The sequence below is a fragment of the Pseudonaja textilis genome, chromosome 8 (assembly GCF_049901715.1).
Source record: "Pseudonaja textilis isolate UNSWEBS1 chromosome 8, rPseTex1.2, whole genome shotgun sequence".
Lineage (NCBI taxonomy): Eukaryota > Metazoa > Chordata > Lepidosauria > Squamata > Elapidae > Pseudonaja > Pseudonaja textilis.
Window position 1 is genome coordinate 10,732,768 of NC_141997.1, and position 18,018 is coordinate 10,750,785.

Consider the following 18,018-nt stretch of genomic DNA (forward strand, 5'->3'; position numbering starts at 1 on the left):
TCACATAGAAAAAAAAACAAAATAAAAAATAATATAGCAGTTTTACTGAAAGGAACGGGAAAATTACACTGACCTGATAATTTAATGTAAAGAAAGAAATTTGAGCTAATGTATATGAGTTTTTGTCTCTTGGCCCTACCATCAAATTTGGGTATTGCTTAATATTATCTTAGCCTGCAATCTATAAAAAGAAATCTGAATAGTTTTAAATAGGAGACAGATACACCAGGTAAAACAAAAGTACATACTTTCATGACTGCTAAGTAAAATCTGGCTAAGAAGCGTATAACACTGTGACAAATTAACAGGAGGAATGAGATATGCACCTCATCTTCTCTGCCTATAAATTTTTATTGCAGTAATTACATAAATGACTGATTCAAAAGAATGACGCTAGATTCAACCTTGTCACTACTGCATATATAAATATGTTTCTTCTTTAACAAAAGTTCTGAATATTTCCTTCAGTTTCCTAAAGACACAAGTGTGAAATATTTTAATGGTTTGAGAAGTGAAAAAGCAGTCATTTCCCATTCTCCTTAAAGAATACATGAGATTTTTTGAAGTCTCTCCTCATACTTTGCCATCATCTGTTGAATACTTTCCACTTTTTCCTCCGTCCTCCCTGTTCTTTGTTCAATGGTATCTGTTTTTATCTTAAGATCTTGAATTCCTTGCATAATCATCTGTAAAGTTACTCTTTCTTGTTCTTTTTCTTTATCTTGCTTTAACATTGTCTGAATTGAACGCTGTCCAGATGGTGGGGAGGCAGAAGTAGACACAGAGGCACCCGAAGATATAAGTTTCTTACTCATTTTAAATGGTTCCAGCTCTTCAAGTTCTTTCAAATTTTAATCCAAAAAAAAGTAGCCAATTATAATCCAAAATGAAAAAGCCAATAATAAAAAAAAACCAATAATAAGAGAAAAAGAAGAAAAAAGAGAAAAGGAAAAAGAAAAAGAAAGGGCAAAAAAAGAGAAAAGAAGAAAAAATTCTTCAAGTTCTTCCTGACCTTAATCCAATTAAAAAGTAATCCACAAGAGAAAATAAAAATAAGAATAAAAACCCAGTAATAATAATAATAAACAAGACCAAAGCCAAAAAGAAGAAAAAGAGAAAAAAAAAAGAGTAAGTTTCTTCAAATTCCACACCTTAATCCAACCAAAAAAGTCTCAATTGAAAAAAAATAATAATCCATTGATATACATTAAAAAGAAAAGCAAAAATCCCAATGGAAAGGAAAAAAAATAAAATAAATCATAATAAAATAAAAATAAAAAGTTCAGAGGCTTCCCCTTGCAAATAAATCAAACTTAAAAATAAAAACCTTACTAGAATAAAAATATAGGTTGATGCTGGTGGAGGGGGTGGCGGAACTAAAAAAAAGGATTAGAAAAAGAAAGAGACAGCTGCACAAAATCACGCTTTACAGGACAATGTTAACTGCACTTCAGTTATAATGTTTCAGTACTTTTGCTATTACTTCCTGAAACACTATCAAAACACCAACTCTTAGGACAGAAGTACAACAGGAAAAAAAAACAAGTATCTCACATCCAATGTAATAATGCTATCACAAATAGTACAATATTATAGTATCTGCATAAATCCTTGCCAATAAAATATCAGTTAGAAAATTAGATTCACACTAACTGTCTTGGAGCTGTAGGTTTTCATTGTGCGCTTCCTCCAGCTGCTGTTCAAGTAGTTTATTTTGTGCCTGATACTTTATTTTCTCCTCTTTTAGTGTAGGATAATCTGAAACTTCTTTCAGTTTTTCAGTCAACAACTGATTCTGTTTGCTTAGTAATAAAACTTGAGCCTTGACTGAATCGTTTTCCATCTAGAAATAAATAGCAAGTTAGCAATAAAATTATCAGACGTTCAGATGTTTATAGACTATTCATTTAGCATGTCCATTTCAGAAAATGCTAAAACTTCTGTATTTACATTTCAGTTACCTCAAGTTCTTTTGCGCGCAAAACAGCTTGGTTGAATTCTTTCTTTTTTGAATTAAACGCAATAGTCTCTTCATGCAAAAGCATAGCCTTTTCTAATCAGAAACACAAAAAGTTTTAGATTAAATTTATTTTGAAAGTAGGTTTACAAGACCAAATGTTATTTGCCCTTATTTTACTAGTTTACCTTTTTGTTCTCTCTCATTTTCAGCAAACTTTTTTGTCCTGGTTATGTATTCTTCTTTTAATTCAAGTTGATAACTAGAAATAAAATAACATGCTGGCAACTGATTAAAGACTTAACGTGATGCTAAAGCTAACTTTAGGGCGCATTTGAGTTAATCTTGGTTCCTGTTTATTGCCTGTTCTAGTTCTTACTTACTAATTTTTATATCCAAAAGAAAACAATGTTGAAGAATGCAAATTTGCCAATCTTCTTTTCTATTATAAAGTGAATGTTAGGATGAATACATTTTGAAAAGAAAATCAACTTGGGCATACAGTACACCAAAAACCTACATACATGTATCACTACCTACATAAAAGTTACAACCATCACTCACAGCAAAAGAGAAGCATCATCAAAACTCTTAGTGACCGAGTCAGCATTGTCAGCTTTATTTGTGGCTTCTACTTCTAAACAATTGCTTTTTAAACAAATTCATATTGTCCAGATTTAAGTGTTAGATTCTGTTTCAGATCTAGACTTCAAGCAAGTTATATATTCTGATACTATATTTATGCCTTTTTATTTCTTTTATTTCTTTGCTTTAAATTTCAATTATTATTTATTTATTGAAATGTTTATTGAAATAAAAATGCATTGTCCTCCAAACTCAATGAAGCTTAATTCTTCATAAATATGCCTAGAATTGTATTTTGGGTTTTTTGCATCAAACTGAATATGGAGAAAAGAATCAGCATGTCTGTTTATTTGCCACAGCAGCATATTCTTTTAATCGTAGCATCAGCAGGTAAATAAGGCAACAAGTTTTATTATGGGTTTATGCTTTTGAAAAATCTATTAACAAATTAAAATCTATGGCCTTCTAAACAGTGCCATCACTACAGTCTGAGCAAGCAGCCCAAAATATATGATCCCTGTCAAAAATACCAAAAACCCTACTTACCCTTCCTCTTCCACCTCCCTCTGGCAGATACCGTATTTCCCCATGTATAAGCACCCCCTTTGTATAAGCCACCCCCCCAATTTTTGGACTGTGAAGTTTTGAAAAAAATATTTTATTAGAGAAACAAGTTATGAAGAAAGAAAATTTACAAAGAAACAAAATTCGACGTCTAGATCTACAACTTCGGTCATGACGCCGAAAGCGGTGCGGGCGATGCTAGCAATCTACGCATCGGAACAAGAGTAGGAACGAAGCATTCAGGCCGATACCTAGCGTATGCATTTCTATCGCGTACTCGCACTCGTAATCGTATCATCACGTACAATTTTTACAAAAAAGTATAGCATACTGCTGGAAAACCAGTTTATTCCTACTTTATTATTTTATGCATTTTTCACGTATAAAAAGTGTACCTGCTTTGTATATGCCACCCCCCTACTTTTTGGGCTTGAAAATTTTGGAAAAAAGGGGTGGCTTATACATGGGGAAATACGGTATTTTCATAACATATAAATATAATCCAACATTTTTTCACTTTGATGTGGTAACTTGCTCTCTATAAAGGCAGTCCTCTTAATGAGCAGGAATGTTCTTCTATACAGATACTACTTACTCAACTTTGTAATTGGGACTGAAATTTCCATTACTAAATTATGCGGTTAGCAGGCAAATATCACATGACTGCATTGCTTAGCAACTGCAGTTTTGGTAGTTCTGAAGTTCCTGAAGAAGTTAAGTTGTGGTCATTAGGCAGGACTGCACTGTCATTTGGTGAGCATCTCATGCTTCTCCTGCTCTGCCATACTCATCTCTGCTTCAACTCCCCACACCAGCCTATTTCCGTCCCCATGTCTGATCTTTTGGCCATCTTGAACTCTACCATCCCTATTGTTCTGCCCTCTGCCGACCCCGTCTGTCTGAACCCCACCATACAGTCTGCTTCTCCTGCCACTCTGGCTACATCTTATTCCTTATTCCTCCCACTGCTGAGGTACACCTGGCCTGGACCTTTGTGCCTTGTGAAGAGTCACACCAGGCATGCCTCATTAACAGCAGAAGGAAGATAATTGAAAATCTCAGCAATGGGGGTGACAGGGAGGTTGACATATTGGCAGGGCAGTAAAATCAGTGTAGTACAGGGCATCCAAAAGGGCAGAGATGAGGGGGGACAGGTATGTGGAAAGAGTTGAAATACACTCTGCGTTCATAAATGTGGGTGGGCTGCCAACATCCAAATTTTGATCATTTGACCTCAAAGTCACTGCAACTCCCATAACTTTAGGGACTGATTATAAGTGCCACTTGTTCAGTGTCAACATAACTTTGAAGAGTTGCTAAACAAATGGTCATTAAGCAAGGACTACTTGTATTTCTCTACAGACCACAGGCAAATATATTACTTTAACAGCTCATTCTTCAACTTCTGGTCATATGTCTCCTCAATGTTCTTCACATTATTCTCCCGCCGATGAAGTGAATCCTCAACAGCTTTATTCTTTGATTCTTGAAGCTTTTGAGCTCTAGGAAAACAGAAGAAAATGTCTGGTAAACATCAGAAATGAGTGTGCCCAGGCCTCACAGGAAGTGGCAGGAACACATTTTTTTGGTTCAACTACTTCCACCAGTCTTCTCTGTTGTGTCAATATGACATTAGAAGGCATAGTTCTAACTATCATTTCTAATTCTTTCATTGCTGTTTGGGAAAACAATATCATTACCCCTCCTATCAAAAAATTCCCCCATAAAAAATAAATATTCTCTTAAAGAAACATTTATGATATTTACTAAGACTTATCAAGCAAATTCCTGCCTTTAAATCAAAAGCCAATTTGGGCAATAATCCAAATGACAATTGGTATAATTTATTGCTTCAAGCAGGCTGCCCAACATTCATAGGTATCAAAAACTGAATATGATATAGTTTAACTTTAATGTGTTCACTTACCAGATACTGGATTAGATTAAAAATTAAACATAAAGATGAGAAAACTAAGACAATAAACAGAACAATCTGACTTAGAATTGGCAATGAAGATACTGGAGTGATGAATAATTTTTCTCTTTTAGAATGCACCAACAGTAGATTGAACAAGCAGTCAAAAAATATGCCACAAACTAACACTTGGTAGAGCAACCATGAAAGATATTGGAAAAGATATTTAAATGCAAGTAATATGTCTATACCTATAAAGATCAAAAATGTGCAAACCATACTCTATTGAAGCAAACATTGGACTTTAAAGCTGGATAGAAAAATTATAGTCCTCAACAACTTTTGAGAGCTATTAGAATCAGAATTTTCATTACTAAGGGCTACAAAATCCTAATGTGCAAGTGCATTGTTTAGGAATGGCAATCTCTGCAGTCCTGATTGTTAACCAATCTTGCGTGTTAGACAAGGCAACTTCCTGCTTGCTTCCTACAATAAAATCGGTTTAACCCTAAATTGATTTAAATATAAAGTTAAAGTATGACGTTCTTCAAAGCATAAATATGCAAAATAATATTGGATGAATTGCTGTTGGCATTTGTTTGAACACTTCACAAAAAACATGTTTCTAATGTATGACTCAATACATAAAATAGCAGGAACATACAGTAAACAGGGAATGAGTATCCTTCTAAAGATGTAATATTTATAGTGATATAATTTCATTTGTTTATCATTTCAACTTAAAAGTATCCTTTGACTAACAAGAAGGAAATAAACATGCTGGATCCAAGCCTTTCTAAAAGCATTTGGGGAAACTACAGAGAATTTGTTGTTTCCTAATATGTTCTGGAATAACCAAAATTTATGCAGTATTTAACACTGTTTCAATAGTTTTTGTTATTGTTCAGTCGTTAAGTCCTGTCTGACTCGTCGCAACCCATGAACACTGTCACCTTCTCCTGGAGTTTGCCCAAATTATATTCATTATATCAATTACACTATTGTTCTCCCACACATTGATTTCTTGATTTACTGCATTTCCCAATATATACCACTTCTTTCACATCTTCTCCATTTTATGCAGTTTAAAATGTGGATTTAAACATGTTAAATACATATAACCCAGAAAAAAATTCCTTAGGGAGGAAGGTATATACAATAGATACAATAGTTCCTCAACAGTCTTTCCAGGATCTTTTGATTGTTTCCTAATGAAATGAATCATTTTATCTATAAAGTGTGACATTTAGAAAATTAACATAGGAATGGCTTCACAAAAGAAGCATTTCCCTTAATTATTTTTAAAAACTCACATTTCAAAAGCTTCTATTCTCTTCCTCAGTTCTTCCTCACGGCTTCTTACTGTTTCAATATCTTTTAGTAAGGTTTGTCTTTGCAAGTAAATTTCCTTTGCATCAATCTGTTAGGATAAACAGTTTGGGTGATATATCCCTCAAAAACAAGAGTTTGAAAAAAACAGAGTGTGCTTGTAATACCAACTTCCGTAAGTTTCTACTTCCTTCACTGATTTATTGATAAACTAATTACTTGGCACAGGAAGATATGGAAACTGCAGCTTAGGTGAAATAACAAGTATGAGGACATATCAGTGAACATGAAGTAATGAACTCCAGACCACATAACAAAAAACAAAACAAAACTCTCTGTCACTAGGGACAAACAAAGTATTTTAAGTTTGAAACAGATATTTCAAGTAGTTTGAAACACATTTCACAATGTCATGAACAGTGAAGTTGTTCTGCAATCCTCCTCTCTTAATGGGCTGGACTTAGGCTTAGTCAGGTGATCTGGGAAGGGGGATCTAGCAGGCATTTTAAGGAATACTACTCCTCATTGTAAAAGATTCATTCTAGAATTGATTATTATCCAGCGCTGTGACACTGCATGACTGTTCAGAGTAAGCCATTCCTGTTGTAACTAGAAAGAGAGAGGGAGAGAGAAGACAATTCTGTAATTTCTTTATCTGCATCTTTTTCAATCAACCTATAAGACAAAGAAAGGATATACTCCTGTTTGAATTCAAGGAAGCGTGGGAAAAAGATGAAACAAATGCTTGCACCTGCCCCAGCTGGTCCTTCACAAAAGCAAAACACTTCACTCCATTGAGTTGAATCAAAAGAACTTTTTATGAGAGAAAGTGGTTGCCTTATAATCAGGTGGAATCTGAAGGTCCCGCACAAAGCAATTCTTCCATTCCCCAAACCCAACCCTTGGTCCACCAGCAGCCAATGTGATGCCGCAAGAATATTTTGAGAAGCCTGAGGTGCTAGACACATAACAGATCACTCTCAGGGCACGACGGCCTTGGAACCAGGCTAGAACTGGCTGGGAGGGAGTCTGCTCTGACTCCGAAGACAATCCCACTCCCTAATTCCCAAATGGTTATAGCAAAAGCAAAAGTATGTGAAAAATGCCAGCCAGCCAACCTTCCTCCCTCCCCTCCAACAAAATGGCAGGACACGATGTGGACCTGACAATTTCCCAAATTCTGAGAGGTTAGCATTTCATACTATGTTCTATCTATTCTTGTGATCCTGTGGTGAAATTGGACCAAGAGACTTGTTCTCATTTCAAAACGTTTTCAAAGTTTTAAGCCATAGAACCAGTAAGCTTTAAAAAAAAATCGTACAAACTTTGACCATGAGGTAAAATGATGATAGAAAATTGGCTGTATTTAAGTGAAATTGGCTGGATTTTTTTTTCTCTTTTTGTGTTTAGTATTTCATAAAACCCATCAAATTCTCAAAGCACTCTAGGTTCTGTGGAACACTAATTGAAAAATTTGTCGTACATGTTTGAAATATTTCATGTTTTCCCCTCAATGAAGCAGGAAATACTTCAAGTGATTCAAGTTTTATTCTGTTATAATGCAGTCAATGCATAGCATCTTGATGAAACAATCCAGACTGGATGTTTTTTTGCAAGCCCAAAACAAAATACATTTCCCATTTCTTTCACAACTGTTTGTCAAATATAGGCTCTTAGCTGAATAAATCAATATATTTTATTTTTTCTCAATACAAACTGAACATTAGCAGCATTCCACATAATAAACCACAATGTGACATGTCACCCCACTGAAATCTTCTTTAAAATCCAATTTTTATTATGAGTATCTAATGCATTAGTAACTGTGTATAATATCAGAAACTGAGGCAAAATATATATAATTACTTTCAGAAACTTTCTGAAAAAACTAATATTGGCTAATTCAGCAAACTCTTTCATTGCAAAAAATTTCAAGGGATTAGTAACTATGTAGGTTCACTTTTTAAAAAATTACCTCTTGCTGTTTATGAAGTCGCTCAATAGCATTTCTTTCTCGAGAGGTCAGAGCCTCTGACTTGGCCTGGTGATCTCTTTGAAACTCTTTCCGAAGTTCTGAAATTTCTTTCTGGGATTTTGCCCTTTCATCCATTTTGATTTTGGCAATTTCAACATCCTTGAAGTGTTGTAACTGTAACATTTATAAAACAGAAATTGAAAACACTGAAAATAGATATGCCGGCCAGAAATTATACTACCTTTTCCTGTGCTTCAAGTTCATCTCATAATTTAAATTCATTAATGACATTAACATTTATTCATATGGTATATTTTCAACTTTTAAGGGAAATTTGAAACAGCTGCATTCACCTAGAATTTACAACACCATTTATCTTAAAATGCAGATGTTCAGGGAATACTGTTGGAACCTTAAAGTATTTATGCTTCATTGATACTCAAGAATGGACGTATTTCTTCAACTCTGCAATCTATAACATTTCAGGTATTGGGAAAGAAGAGTATGGAATTGCAAAGTGATTAGAATGTATAGTAGTATTACAGGCAAACTCTACCCACAGCCAGGAATTTGATCCTGACCAGCTCAAGATTGATTCAGCCTTCCATCCTTCCAAGATTGGTAAAATGAAGACCCAGATTGCTGGGGGCAATGTGCTGATTCTGTAGACTGCTTAGAGAGGGCTGTAAAGCACTGTGTAGCAGTGTCTAAGTGCCACTGCTATGGAATAGACCAGTGGTCGCCAACCGGTGGGCTGTGGCCCACTGATGGTCCATGAGAAAATTTTGGTGAGCCGCAGAAAAATGTCCCCCCAAAGCAATTAATTCAGGCTATGCCCGGATTATGGCCCGCCCACCTACTGGCTCCAACCCTTCAGCCGAGTGCAAACCTGCAAAAAGCAGTACCGCTCTTGCCGGCCAGGAGCAAGACGCTGGTGGCACAGGTGGGCTGAAGCGGCAATGGAGATGGCCGGAAGGTGCAGGAGCGCCACGCTACTTGCATTTGCATGGCATTCCCGCACCTTCCAGCTCGCCTCTCCTGGCCTGGGCTCTTTCTTGATGGCCACGGGCTGTAGGGACGGCCCAGGGCAGGAAAAGCACCGGCTGGTGGTGGTGGGAGCAGGTGGAGTGAGCAAGTTTGCACTCACCATCCAGTTCAGAGGTTTGGAATGGGGCGTTGTCGTCATCAATTTCCTTGGCTCTCTCGGCACTCTGCTCTGCTCCCCCCCACATGGCCCCAGCCATCGCTGCCTAGGAAAAGCAAGCAGAAACATAGCTCTCGCTGGGGCGAAAGAGCTGAGACCAAGGAAAGCACAGACAAGAGAAGACAGAAGCTGCCGCCTTTGAAAAACGCCACTTTCTGTTGCCTGTGCCTTGCGATCTCTACTCTTTCGCCCCAGCGCGAGCTATGTTTCTGCTCACTTTCTTTTCCTGGGGTAGGGGTCGCAGCAGAGACGTCAGGGCTGCTCTCCCCTCTCAGCAAGCCAGGCCTGGAGGAATGCGAAGAATTGTGGGTGAGCGCCGGAGAAAGGCATGTTGGAAAAGCCAACACACGTTTCCAGCGCGCTCTCCTCTGTCCCGAAGTAAGATTGAGTGGGGGGAAGGGAGCAGGTAGAAGGGTAGGAGAAACCTGGCTGGCTTTCCTTTGGCATGGGGTGTCGGGGGGGAGACCAAATGCACAGACCAAAAGAACACAGAGGAAGACGGGCTCCTAATAACCAGCCTGCTTGTGCAGGCAAGAGCTTGAGCTTTTCTGGACTCAACACTCTCCCCTTCAGCTTCCACACAGGGAGGGACTCTTCTCTGCTTGGAAGCTGCGGGAGAAACCTGAAGCTTAGCCTCAGGGAATCCTCTTCTTATGTGGAGACCGAAGGATGTTGCCTGGTTATTAGGAGCCCATCTTTGTTGGCGCTTCCATCCCGGCCTTCTTTCCCTCCTCCAACTCCAGGCAGCCACATCTGGCAAAGGAGGGAGGTTTCCTCTGACTTGGGGGAAATATTGAGATGGCTCTGCTTTTCTTCCATTTATATTTATATATTTTTATATTAAAAATTAATTTTTAACATTAAATTTATATTTAATATAACAAATAAACTTTTTATATTAAATATATTATCTTTTTTTAAAAAAAAACCGTATTAGTGGTCCTCAGGATTTAAAAGTATGAGTTTGGTGGCCCCTGAGGTCCAAAAGGTTGGAGAGCCCTGGAATAGACAGTCACAGGATAAAAACAACAAAGTTCAGGGATTTGAACATCACTGGGTTACACTATATACAACCAGTATTTGTGGGTCATGTTATTAAGAATATATACAATTTGATTTCAAAATACATGTATTCAGAACATATTTTTACTTTTCCAACAATCAGGGAACAGGAAAAGAAGCACCAATATATTGCAGAGGAATCTGTTAATACCTCCTCTTGATGCCTTACATCCCTATTTCAAATTGTCCCCTGTGGGGGAAGAAAATATTTGGAGATCCAATTGTAGTTTTTCCAAGAACCTCTCAGCTATAGTTGATAGTATAGAACATAATCCAATTAGCCGCCTATCTGTGCTTTTTATTTTAACAATCATTCAAAATATTATTTACCACACATACTCTAAATAGGAGAAAGTTTTGTCTCTTATAATAGACGAATTCCTTTTACCTATAACACAATAATAATATTAAATTCAACGAATATTTTTTTTCCTTGGGTTTTATTTTGTTAAAGAAAAGCCAGACATACAAACAAGGATACAAACATAAAACAACATAGGCATAAATATGAATATATGAAATTACAATATAACTGTAACTATTCCTTTTCGCCTTTCTAGCTGTCATTACCTTTTGCGACATTTCTGCTTGCAGTTGCTGTTCTATTTCTCTTTTATATTCAGCAAGTTTTACATGAAAAGACTCAGATAAGTGACGTTGAGGATACATGCCTGCAAACTGTTCGTCAATTAGTTGAAGTTTCTCAGCTACAAAAACAAAATATATGAAGTGTCCCATTATTGAGGGGTAAAAGTCTTTAGTAAAAAATATCAAAAGGAGAAGAAAATAAATCCAAATTTTGGTATTTCTTGTTATGTTCATATAATGTAATATGATACAGAGGTTGAAAACAAAACTTAAAACGCAGACAAATGTAGAAAACTGGCTTAATGCACATATGAGAAGCTGAGCAATGGAATTCTTCAGAGAAATAAATGTTTGGGGGATCGTGTGAACAGATGCCACGATTTAACCTTACGGCACCAAATACTGTATACGACAAGGGGAGCAAGAAGAATTCTGCTACTCGTCCTGTAAAAAACAATTTGCAAAGCAACATGCAATGTCAATATTAATGAAAGATAATTGTGGAGCCTTTGTGTTCCCTGAAAAAAATAATTGTGGAGCCCTTGGTGTTCCCTGAAAGATAATTGTGGAGCCATTGTTTGTTTGCTTGTAGATGTTTCAGTGCCTGACTATGTAACCTTATCAGTGCTGGGGAATGTGGGATTTGCTCCTGTTTATATACAATAACTTCCAAGCTACTGTATGTAAACATGAAACAAACTCCACACTCGCTAGCATAGATGTTACTTGGTTGGTAATCAAATGTCTGCAAGCAAACCACCATGTTCAGAGAGTATCAAGGACTACATAGTTCAATCCTGAGCTGCAGATATTCTCTTCTATTGGAACATAACCTCTATTTACAAACTGTAATATATCTATGTCGAACTAAAATAAGGCAAATGTAATTGAGGATTGAGAGATACCTGTATACATTTTAGTATTAAAACGCCTAAGAGGTTTGGCCCTCATCTAAAATTCTGCTAAAGAATATACATACATTCACTGCTACATAGATAATTTGCTAAGTTGCCTGAGGATAAGTCAATTATAGTACTAAACTTACCAAGGGATTCTTTGTAAAGTGCTGAACTTGTCTGAGTTTCTGCACTACAGGTCTCCTTACAGAAATTGTATCCCACCAATTCTGTTAACATCTGTACAAGAAAGCCTTGGAGAAGTACAATTAATAACAAATCTATATCTCATAAGGGAAATATCAGAAAAGAATAGTTTGCTGTAACAGAGTCCCAAACCCTGGGCTGCGGACCAGCACCAGTCTGTGGCCCAATAGGAACTGGTCTGTGCAAGCGAGTGAAGCTCACAGGTGGGATCCAGGCAACGCAAAACCACTCCCTCCCGTCAGTGGAAAAAACACTCTCCAAGGAACAGATCCCCAGCAGCCAAAAGTTTGGGGGCCGCTGCCATAACAGTAAAAAGGCAAAGGACAGTTCATGGAATTTAAAGGTGAAAAGATGATCTTCTAACACTGCAATCATATCAGTTACCGAATCTTATCCCCTTTTCGCCTAATTCATTTCCTCAAAACGTAACACTAAATCTAAAGTGACATTTTACAAATTCATTTTCTAATGGCAGCTTATGTTTTTAAATATACTGAATGCTAATCATCTTTCTGCTTTAATTTTATACTAAAATAGGTTTGTTTTAAAGCAGGGACTGAGAAGGTGTCTGTAGTTGGGGATGTGTTTTTAAGTTTGATCTGCACAGTAAGCAGGAATAAGATCTCTGTAATAGACAAAGTTAGCATTTTTAACATTTTAGTTAGGAGGCTTTTATGACATCCATTCCCTCAACATCTTTGAGTAGCTTATAATGGCATGTACATATCACTAAACGATTTAAAACAAATAAATTGAAAGTCATACCTTTTGTGCTGGTTTTTGTTAAATCTGAAATCTGTAAATAGAAATCCATTTATTCAAAACAATATTCATTACTACAGCTGAATACATAAATTTTGTTGAAGTAATATTCTTTTACCAGCATTTTATAAAGGTCACTTGTTGGATTGATCCTAATTAGCTGGAGCAGGTCTTGTATACTAAGCTCCTATGGAAAAAGAAAAATAAGTTCTTAACCATCATCTACATATATTAAATTCTACATAGCTAAGAATAAAATATGTCTCCATCTACAATTCCCACTGTTACATATACAACTATTACAATCAATCTTATGAATACTGTACTCCTCAAACCATTATTAAGTAATAGAAAAGGGTTTCTCAATGTCCTAAGTATATGGGACAATTCTAAAAATGGCTCAAAAATTCAGTCCAAATAGAGCTACAGTATTACTACCACGATTCCAAAAGGTCATGTGATACTAATGGTTGATTAAAACTGCTGGATCAGCAGACTTTTTTCAAATTCCATTTAAGGGTTTCTTCAGTACTGATTTTGAAACCCTGAAGAATCAGGAGGTAGAGTACCTCAAGGAAATCTTCAGATGTTACTTTGTCTTCTCTCCAGAGAAAAACGCATTGGACCTTTTTCATTTGCCAATTGAGACACACGGCTTATACCAAACATTTCTATAATTTTATACTCGATATTTAGTGCCTTATTCAGCATCAGAAAGTACATCTTTCTGGATTACTGATTCATTGCAGATTATTTTTATTGCTTAACATAGTTTAAAATGTTTTTGACATATTAACTATGCAAAATGCTAAGAGCACTTGGTTATTAGATAAAAATGTAGGAAATAAACACATACATGCCGATTTAGATTTTCTGTCACCTTGAAACCTCATTCTTTTTCCTGTCTGTCTAATATTCCTAGAGAACTTTGTCTTCCCACTTTGGCTTTTGAAAATACTTGTGGAGTTATAATCCATTTTTAAGTTTCTTAAGGATATTTCAAATGCATATGCTTTTTAGTACTTTGTGAAAGTACTACAATTCTCTGACTCCTTTAGCCCATAAGTATCATCAGCATAGGTATGCGTTCATATAAATATTGCCTTAGATTGTATATATCAGTGGTGTCAAACTGGTGATCCACAAGTCAAATACATCACATGCAGGCCACACCCATCCCAGCTCCGCAAATGGGAAAAACATTGTGAAACATCATGTGACGTCAACATGACATCACGAGTTTGACACCTATGGTATACATGTATGCCACACTTGAACATTCCCTATGAAAAAGCCTCTTCAAAAGGAATTTATCACTTCTTCCATCACATTACTGAACTAATGAACCAAATGTTTATAAAGCACCTTCTTAGGCTCATAAAATACTACAAAGCTGCCTGCATCTAATACACTATTAAGACAATTTGTAGGGATACTTCTTGCCAGGTTCTTAATCCCTAAACTAAAATTAGAAACTACGCTTTAACTCTTCGTGTTTTTTTTTTAAATGCTGCTAGCTGTATCAAATAAAATGTAGGGCATTAAATAAATGGGAGCTGTGAAGAAATCTAGCTTAAAGCTGCTTGGAAAAATGTTGTGATTTCAATTTTTATGGATTTTAGGGGCCATCAGTGCAAACTCTGACATTTTACTTGGTGGCACCCAAGCAAACTGAAAGTCCTTGCTGGAGTTTAGAGTCTTGCTTGGATTTCTGCTCCCTCTTGTCTCTGAGATCTGGCTGAAAGAACTTCTTGCCAAAGGATTTCAGTTTTGTGCCTGCTTGGATTTTGGCTGTCAGGCATAGAGCTGAAATCCTTTGTCAGGGAGTGTTTTCAGCTAGCCCCCAAAGATGAGAAGTCCTCAGGAGATGGCATCAGCTTGCAACCTTGTCTTGCCAGCTTCTCCACTGGCTTTCTGGAAAAGCTGGCAAAGAAGTTTGCAAACAGAAATCAAACGGGTGTAGGATGCTTGGCAACTGGTCATAAGTAGAAACAGGTCACCAAACACTCAGATCATTATCACAGGAGGGATGGTGCAATGTTTTGCAATAGTTGAAAGTGCTTTACAGACCATAAACTACCCTTTCCAAGACTGTCGTTAATTTGAACAGTTTTTGCCTTAGGTTGAGAAATTCTTCTAATAAAGGGGTGTCAAACTCAAGGCCCATGGGCTGGATCCAGCCCACAGGGTGCTTAAATGTGGCTTGCGGGGCCGGCCTGGAAACAGCAAGGCAGCCAAAATGGGGAGTCGGGGAGCTGCTCATGGCCCTCCACACCCCATTTCTGGCTTGGACAGCTTCCTGCAGGACTCTGACAGCCAAAACAGGGTGCGGGGGAGGCCCACACAAGCCCCCCCTCACCATTTTGGCTGGCAGGGTGATGGAGGCCGTCCAGGCTGAAAACAGGGCACAAGGGGCCTCATGAGTCCGCCCCGCCATTCCATTTTGGATGAGAGGGTGCTGCAAGACATGTCCGTCCCTTATTCCCCCACCCCTGGCTTGCCCGGAGAGAACTACAACACTGACCCGGCTCTCGAAGAAATCTAGTTTGACACCCCTGTTGTAATAGATTAAAAAAAAAAATTAGGTACCAGTTCTAAATTAAGAAGGCATACCGTAACAAAAAGAAAAAGCTACTCAGCTCCTATTTTGGTTTCAGAAACATGAAAGTCAGATATAACAACAAGATTGCAACTTGATTGGCAGAAACATGCTCAGGAAATATCTCTTCACTTTCAAAGAGGAAAGTACTTACTTTATCCTTTTCTAATCCACTTTCTGGATAAAAGACAGACAGCGAATATTCATAGCCACATCTCCGCAAATGATCTGCCACCAAACTATTACATGCAATAATGATCAATGAACTACATTCACTAGAAGTAACTTTTGGGAGAATTTCTCTACATAAAACTGGATTCATTAGTTCATGTATGAGTTGCTTACGAAGCTGCATCTGAAACAACAACAAAAAACTCATTACTGTTGTTTTAAACTTCCCTCCTGTAGAAAAGCAGGGTATATACATTATAACTAGTTAAGTTTTAAATCCAGAAAGATAAAACTGAGTTATATGTTATGTATAATGTGGTATTGGTTTTGTAATAACTTACATTAAGGAGAAAGCTATGGTTTGGGGATATACTTTGCAATGAGTTTATTAAATGTTATCAATGTCATTTCACACATTCCTAATTGAAGTTAATGTTTTGATCTGATCTGCATTGAGAATATCTGAAAAGCTCCCTTAAATAAAATGAAAATACATTGTAAGCTTAAAGTTTAGGACCAGGCAATCTTTTGGCAGCCAAACAATTTGAGCAGAGCAAGAGCTTTATGAGAAAAATTGGTAGTCACATCATAGATATAGGCAGTGCTGGAATGCTTTGATTTCCACAGCGAGAAATTCTTAATTTGTGTATTAGGGTTAAATCTATGTTAGGTGTATACAAAAGCTTGCATATTTTAAAACAGCAGGAATTTAAAATTTAATAATTCATATGAACGTGGCTAAAAAGGAATGTTTCATACCTCTGAGTTTAAATTACTGTATGAATCTTAAGATTACAGGGGTTTTTTCTTCCCCAAAAATGCACTGAAAAAAAGTGTGTGCAACTGGTAAAGATACCTTTCTAATAGATGTGTGAATCAATAAGTCATCACAAACTGCATATCTGTAATATCTGTGTCACATATTTTATCTCTACCGCTACCAAAATACTAAATATTTTAGTATACCCAGCATCATTTAAACTTTAAAGTGTAAGCTACTGCATTTTTAAACAAAAGTTTAAGTTAAATTGAACTTGAACTGATTTTTGCCAAGATTAAGAATCAAATTATACTAATTTTAATGTATTTTAAATCAAAGACCTTAAGTGTGTCCAAAACACCTCGGTTTTTAAATGTCTGGTATAATTGTTTTCGGAGGTCATCTTGTGACAGAGTTTTAAATTCAGATGAAGACATCAGAATCTGAAAACATGAAAAAAAATTAATGTAATATTTTTATATCCATAATTCAATTTCATAGTAACTTATTTGGCAATATAAATGAACTCCATTAAAATACTAAGCACCACATGCTGAAATCTACTTTGCAACATTTTAAAAAGTAAATGTTTGAAAGTATGAGTAATGTGCTGCAGCAAAACAACAAAAATGCTATAACATATCACTCATTTACTACAACTTTCTTTACTATGGTACAACTTAAGCATTCATAGACTAGAATTCAGTTTGTCCAATGCACACAGACTTAGATACATAAAGACTTAAATGCTTAGTTTGAATAACTGAACTACATAATGGTACAGATTCATGTTGGGAAGTTAAGGTCAAAAATAACACTAGCAATAATCATCTCAGTTTAAATCTGAATTTATAGAATTATTTCATAGAATTAAAAAGAACAGATATGTAGATGAAAATAAATGAAATACTGAAAGCTTCAATAAAAACAATAATCAGTAAAATACTCATCATATAAAGCCCATGTATTATGTTATTATTTTTATTTATTTGCATCCTGCCTTATTTTTACAAATAACTCAGGGCAAGCAACATATCTAACACATCTTTCACCTCCTATTTTCCCCACAACAAATTAAAATTAGCCGGCTTTCATGGCTAATGTTGGACTCACAGTTTCCGGATTTGCAGCCTGGTGCCTTAACCTCTCTAGACCAAACTGGTTCTCAACTGTAATGTAATTGTAATGGTAAACAACGGATTTTTTTTAATTAGTTGCTTCTTATCTTTTTAGCCTTCTTCAACTTGGCTCTCCAGATGTGCTGTATTTTAACACACATAGCTTTCAGTGTTGGTTACTACCGGTAGCTGAATAGTGAGATGCAGCACATCTGCAGATCAGGTTCTGAAAGGAAGGTTAAGTCAGACTACAGTATCGTTAAAAGTTGCCAGCCTCTAATGCCCTAGGCCCACTTTATGCATTTTTATTTATTTGCTAGATGTGT

General features: G+C 36.5%; 1 protein-coding gene across 3 annotated transcripts in view; it reads right to left on the reverse strand.

Moving 5' to 3' along the window:
- Nucleotides 1-18,018, reverse strand: part of OFD1 (OFD1 centriole and centriolar satellite protein) — a 33,206-nt gene that overhangs the window by 14,666 nt on the left and 522 nt on the right. For all 3 annotated transcript variants that reach the window (XM_026714202.2, XM_026714203.2, XM_087938323.1), the window contains exons 2-13: nucleotides 16,916-17,017; nucleotides 15,798-15,998; nucleotides 13,163-13,231; nucleotides 13,048-13,078; nucleotides 12,225-12,329; nucleotides 11,162-11,298; nucleotides 8,326-8,499; nucleotides 6,335-6,441; nucleotides 4,489-4,608; nucleotides 2,146-2,219; nucleotides 1,962-2,053; nucleotides 1,654-1,843 (exon numbers count right to left, since the gene is read on the reverse strand). In XM_026714202.2, coding sequence (XP_026569987.2) covers nucleotides 1,654-1,843; nucleotides 1,962-2,053; nucleotides 2,146-2,219; nucleotides 4,489-4,608; nucleotides 6,335-6,441; nucleotides 8,326-8,499; nucleotides 11,162-11,298; nucleotides 12,225-12,329; nucleotides 13,048-13,078; nucleotides 13,163-13,231; nucleotides 15,798-15,998; nucleotides 16,916-17,011 — 1,396 coding nt within the window. In that variant the 5' untranslated portion in view covers nucleotides 17,012-17,017. The remainder of the gene's footprint in view (nucleotides 1-1,653; nucleotides 1,844-1,961; nucleotides 2,054-2,145; nucleotides 2,220-4,488; nucleotides 4,609-6,334; nucleotides 6,442-8,325; nucleotides 8,500-11,161; nucleotides 11,299-12,224; nucleotides 12,330-13,047; nucleotides 13,079-13,162; nucleotides 13,232-15,797; nucleotides 15,999-16,915; nucleotides 17,018-18,018) is intronic.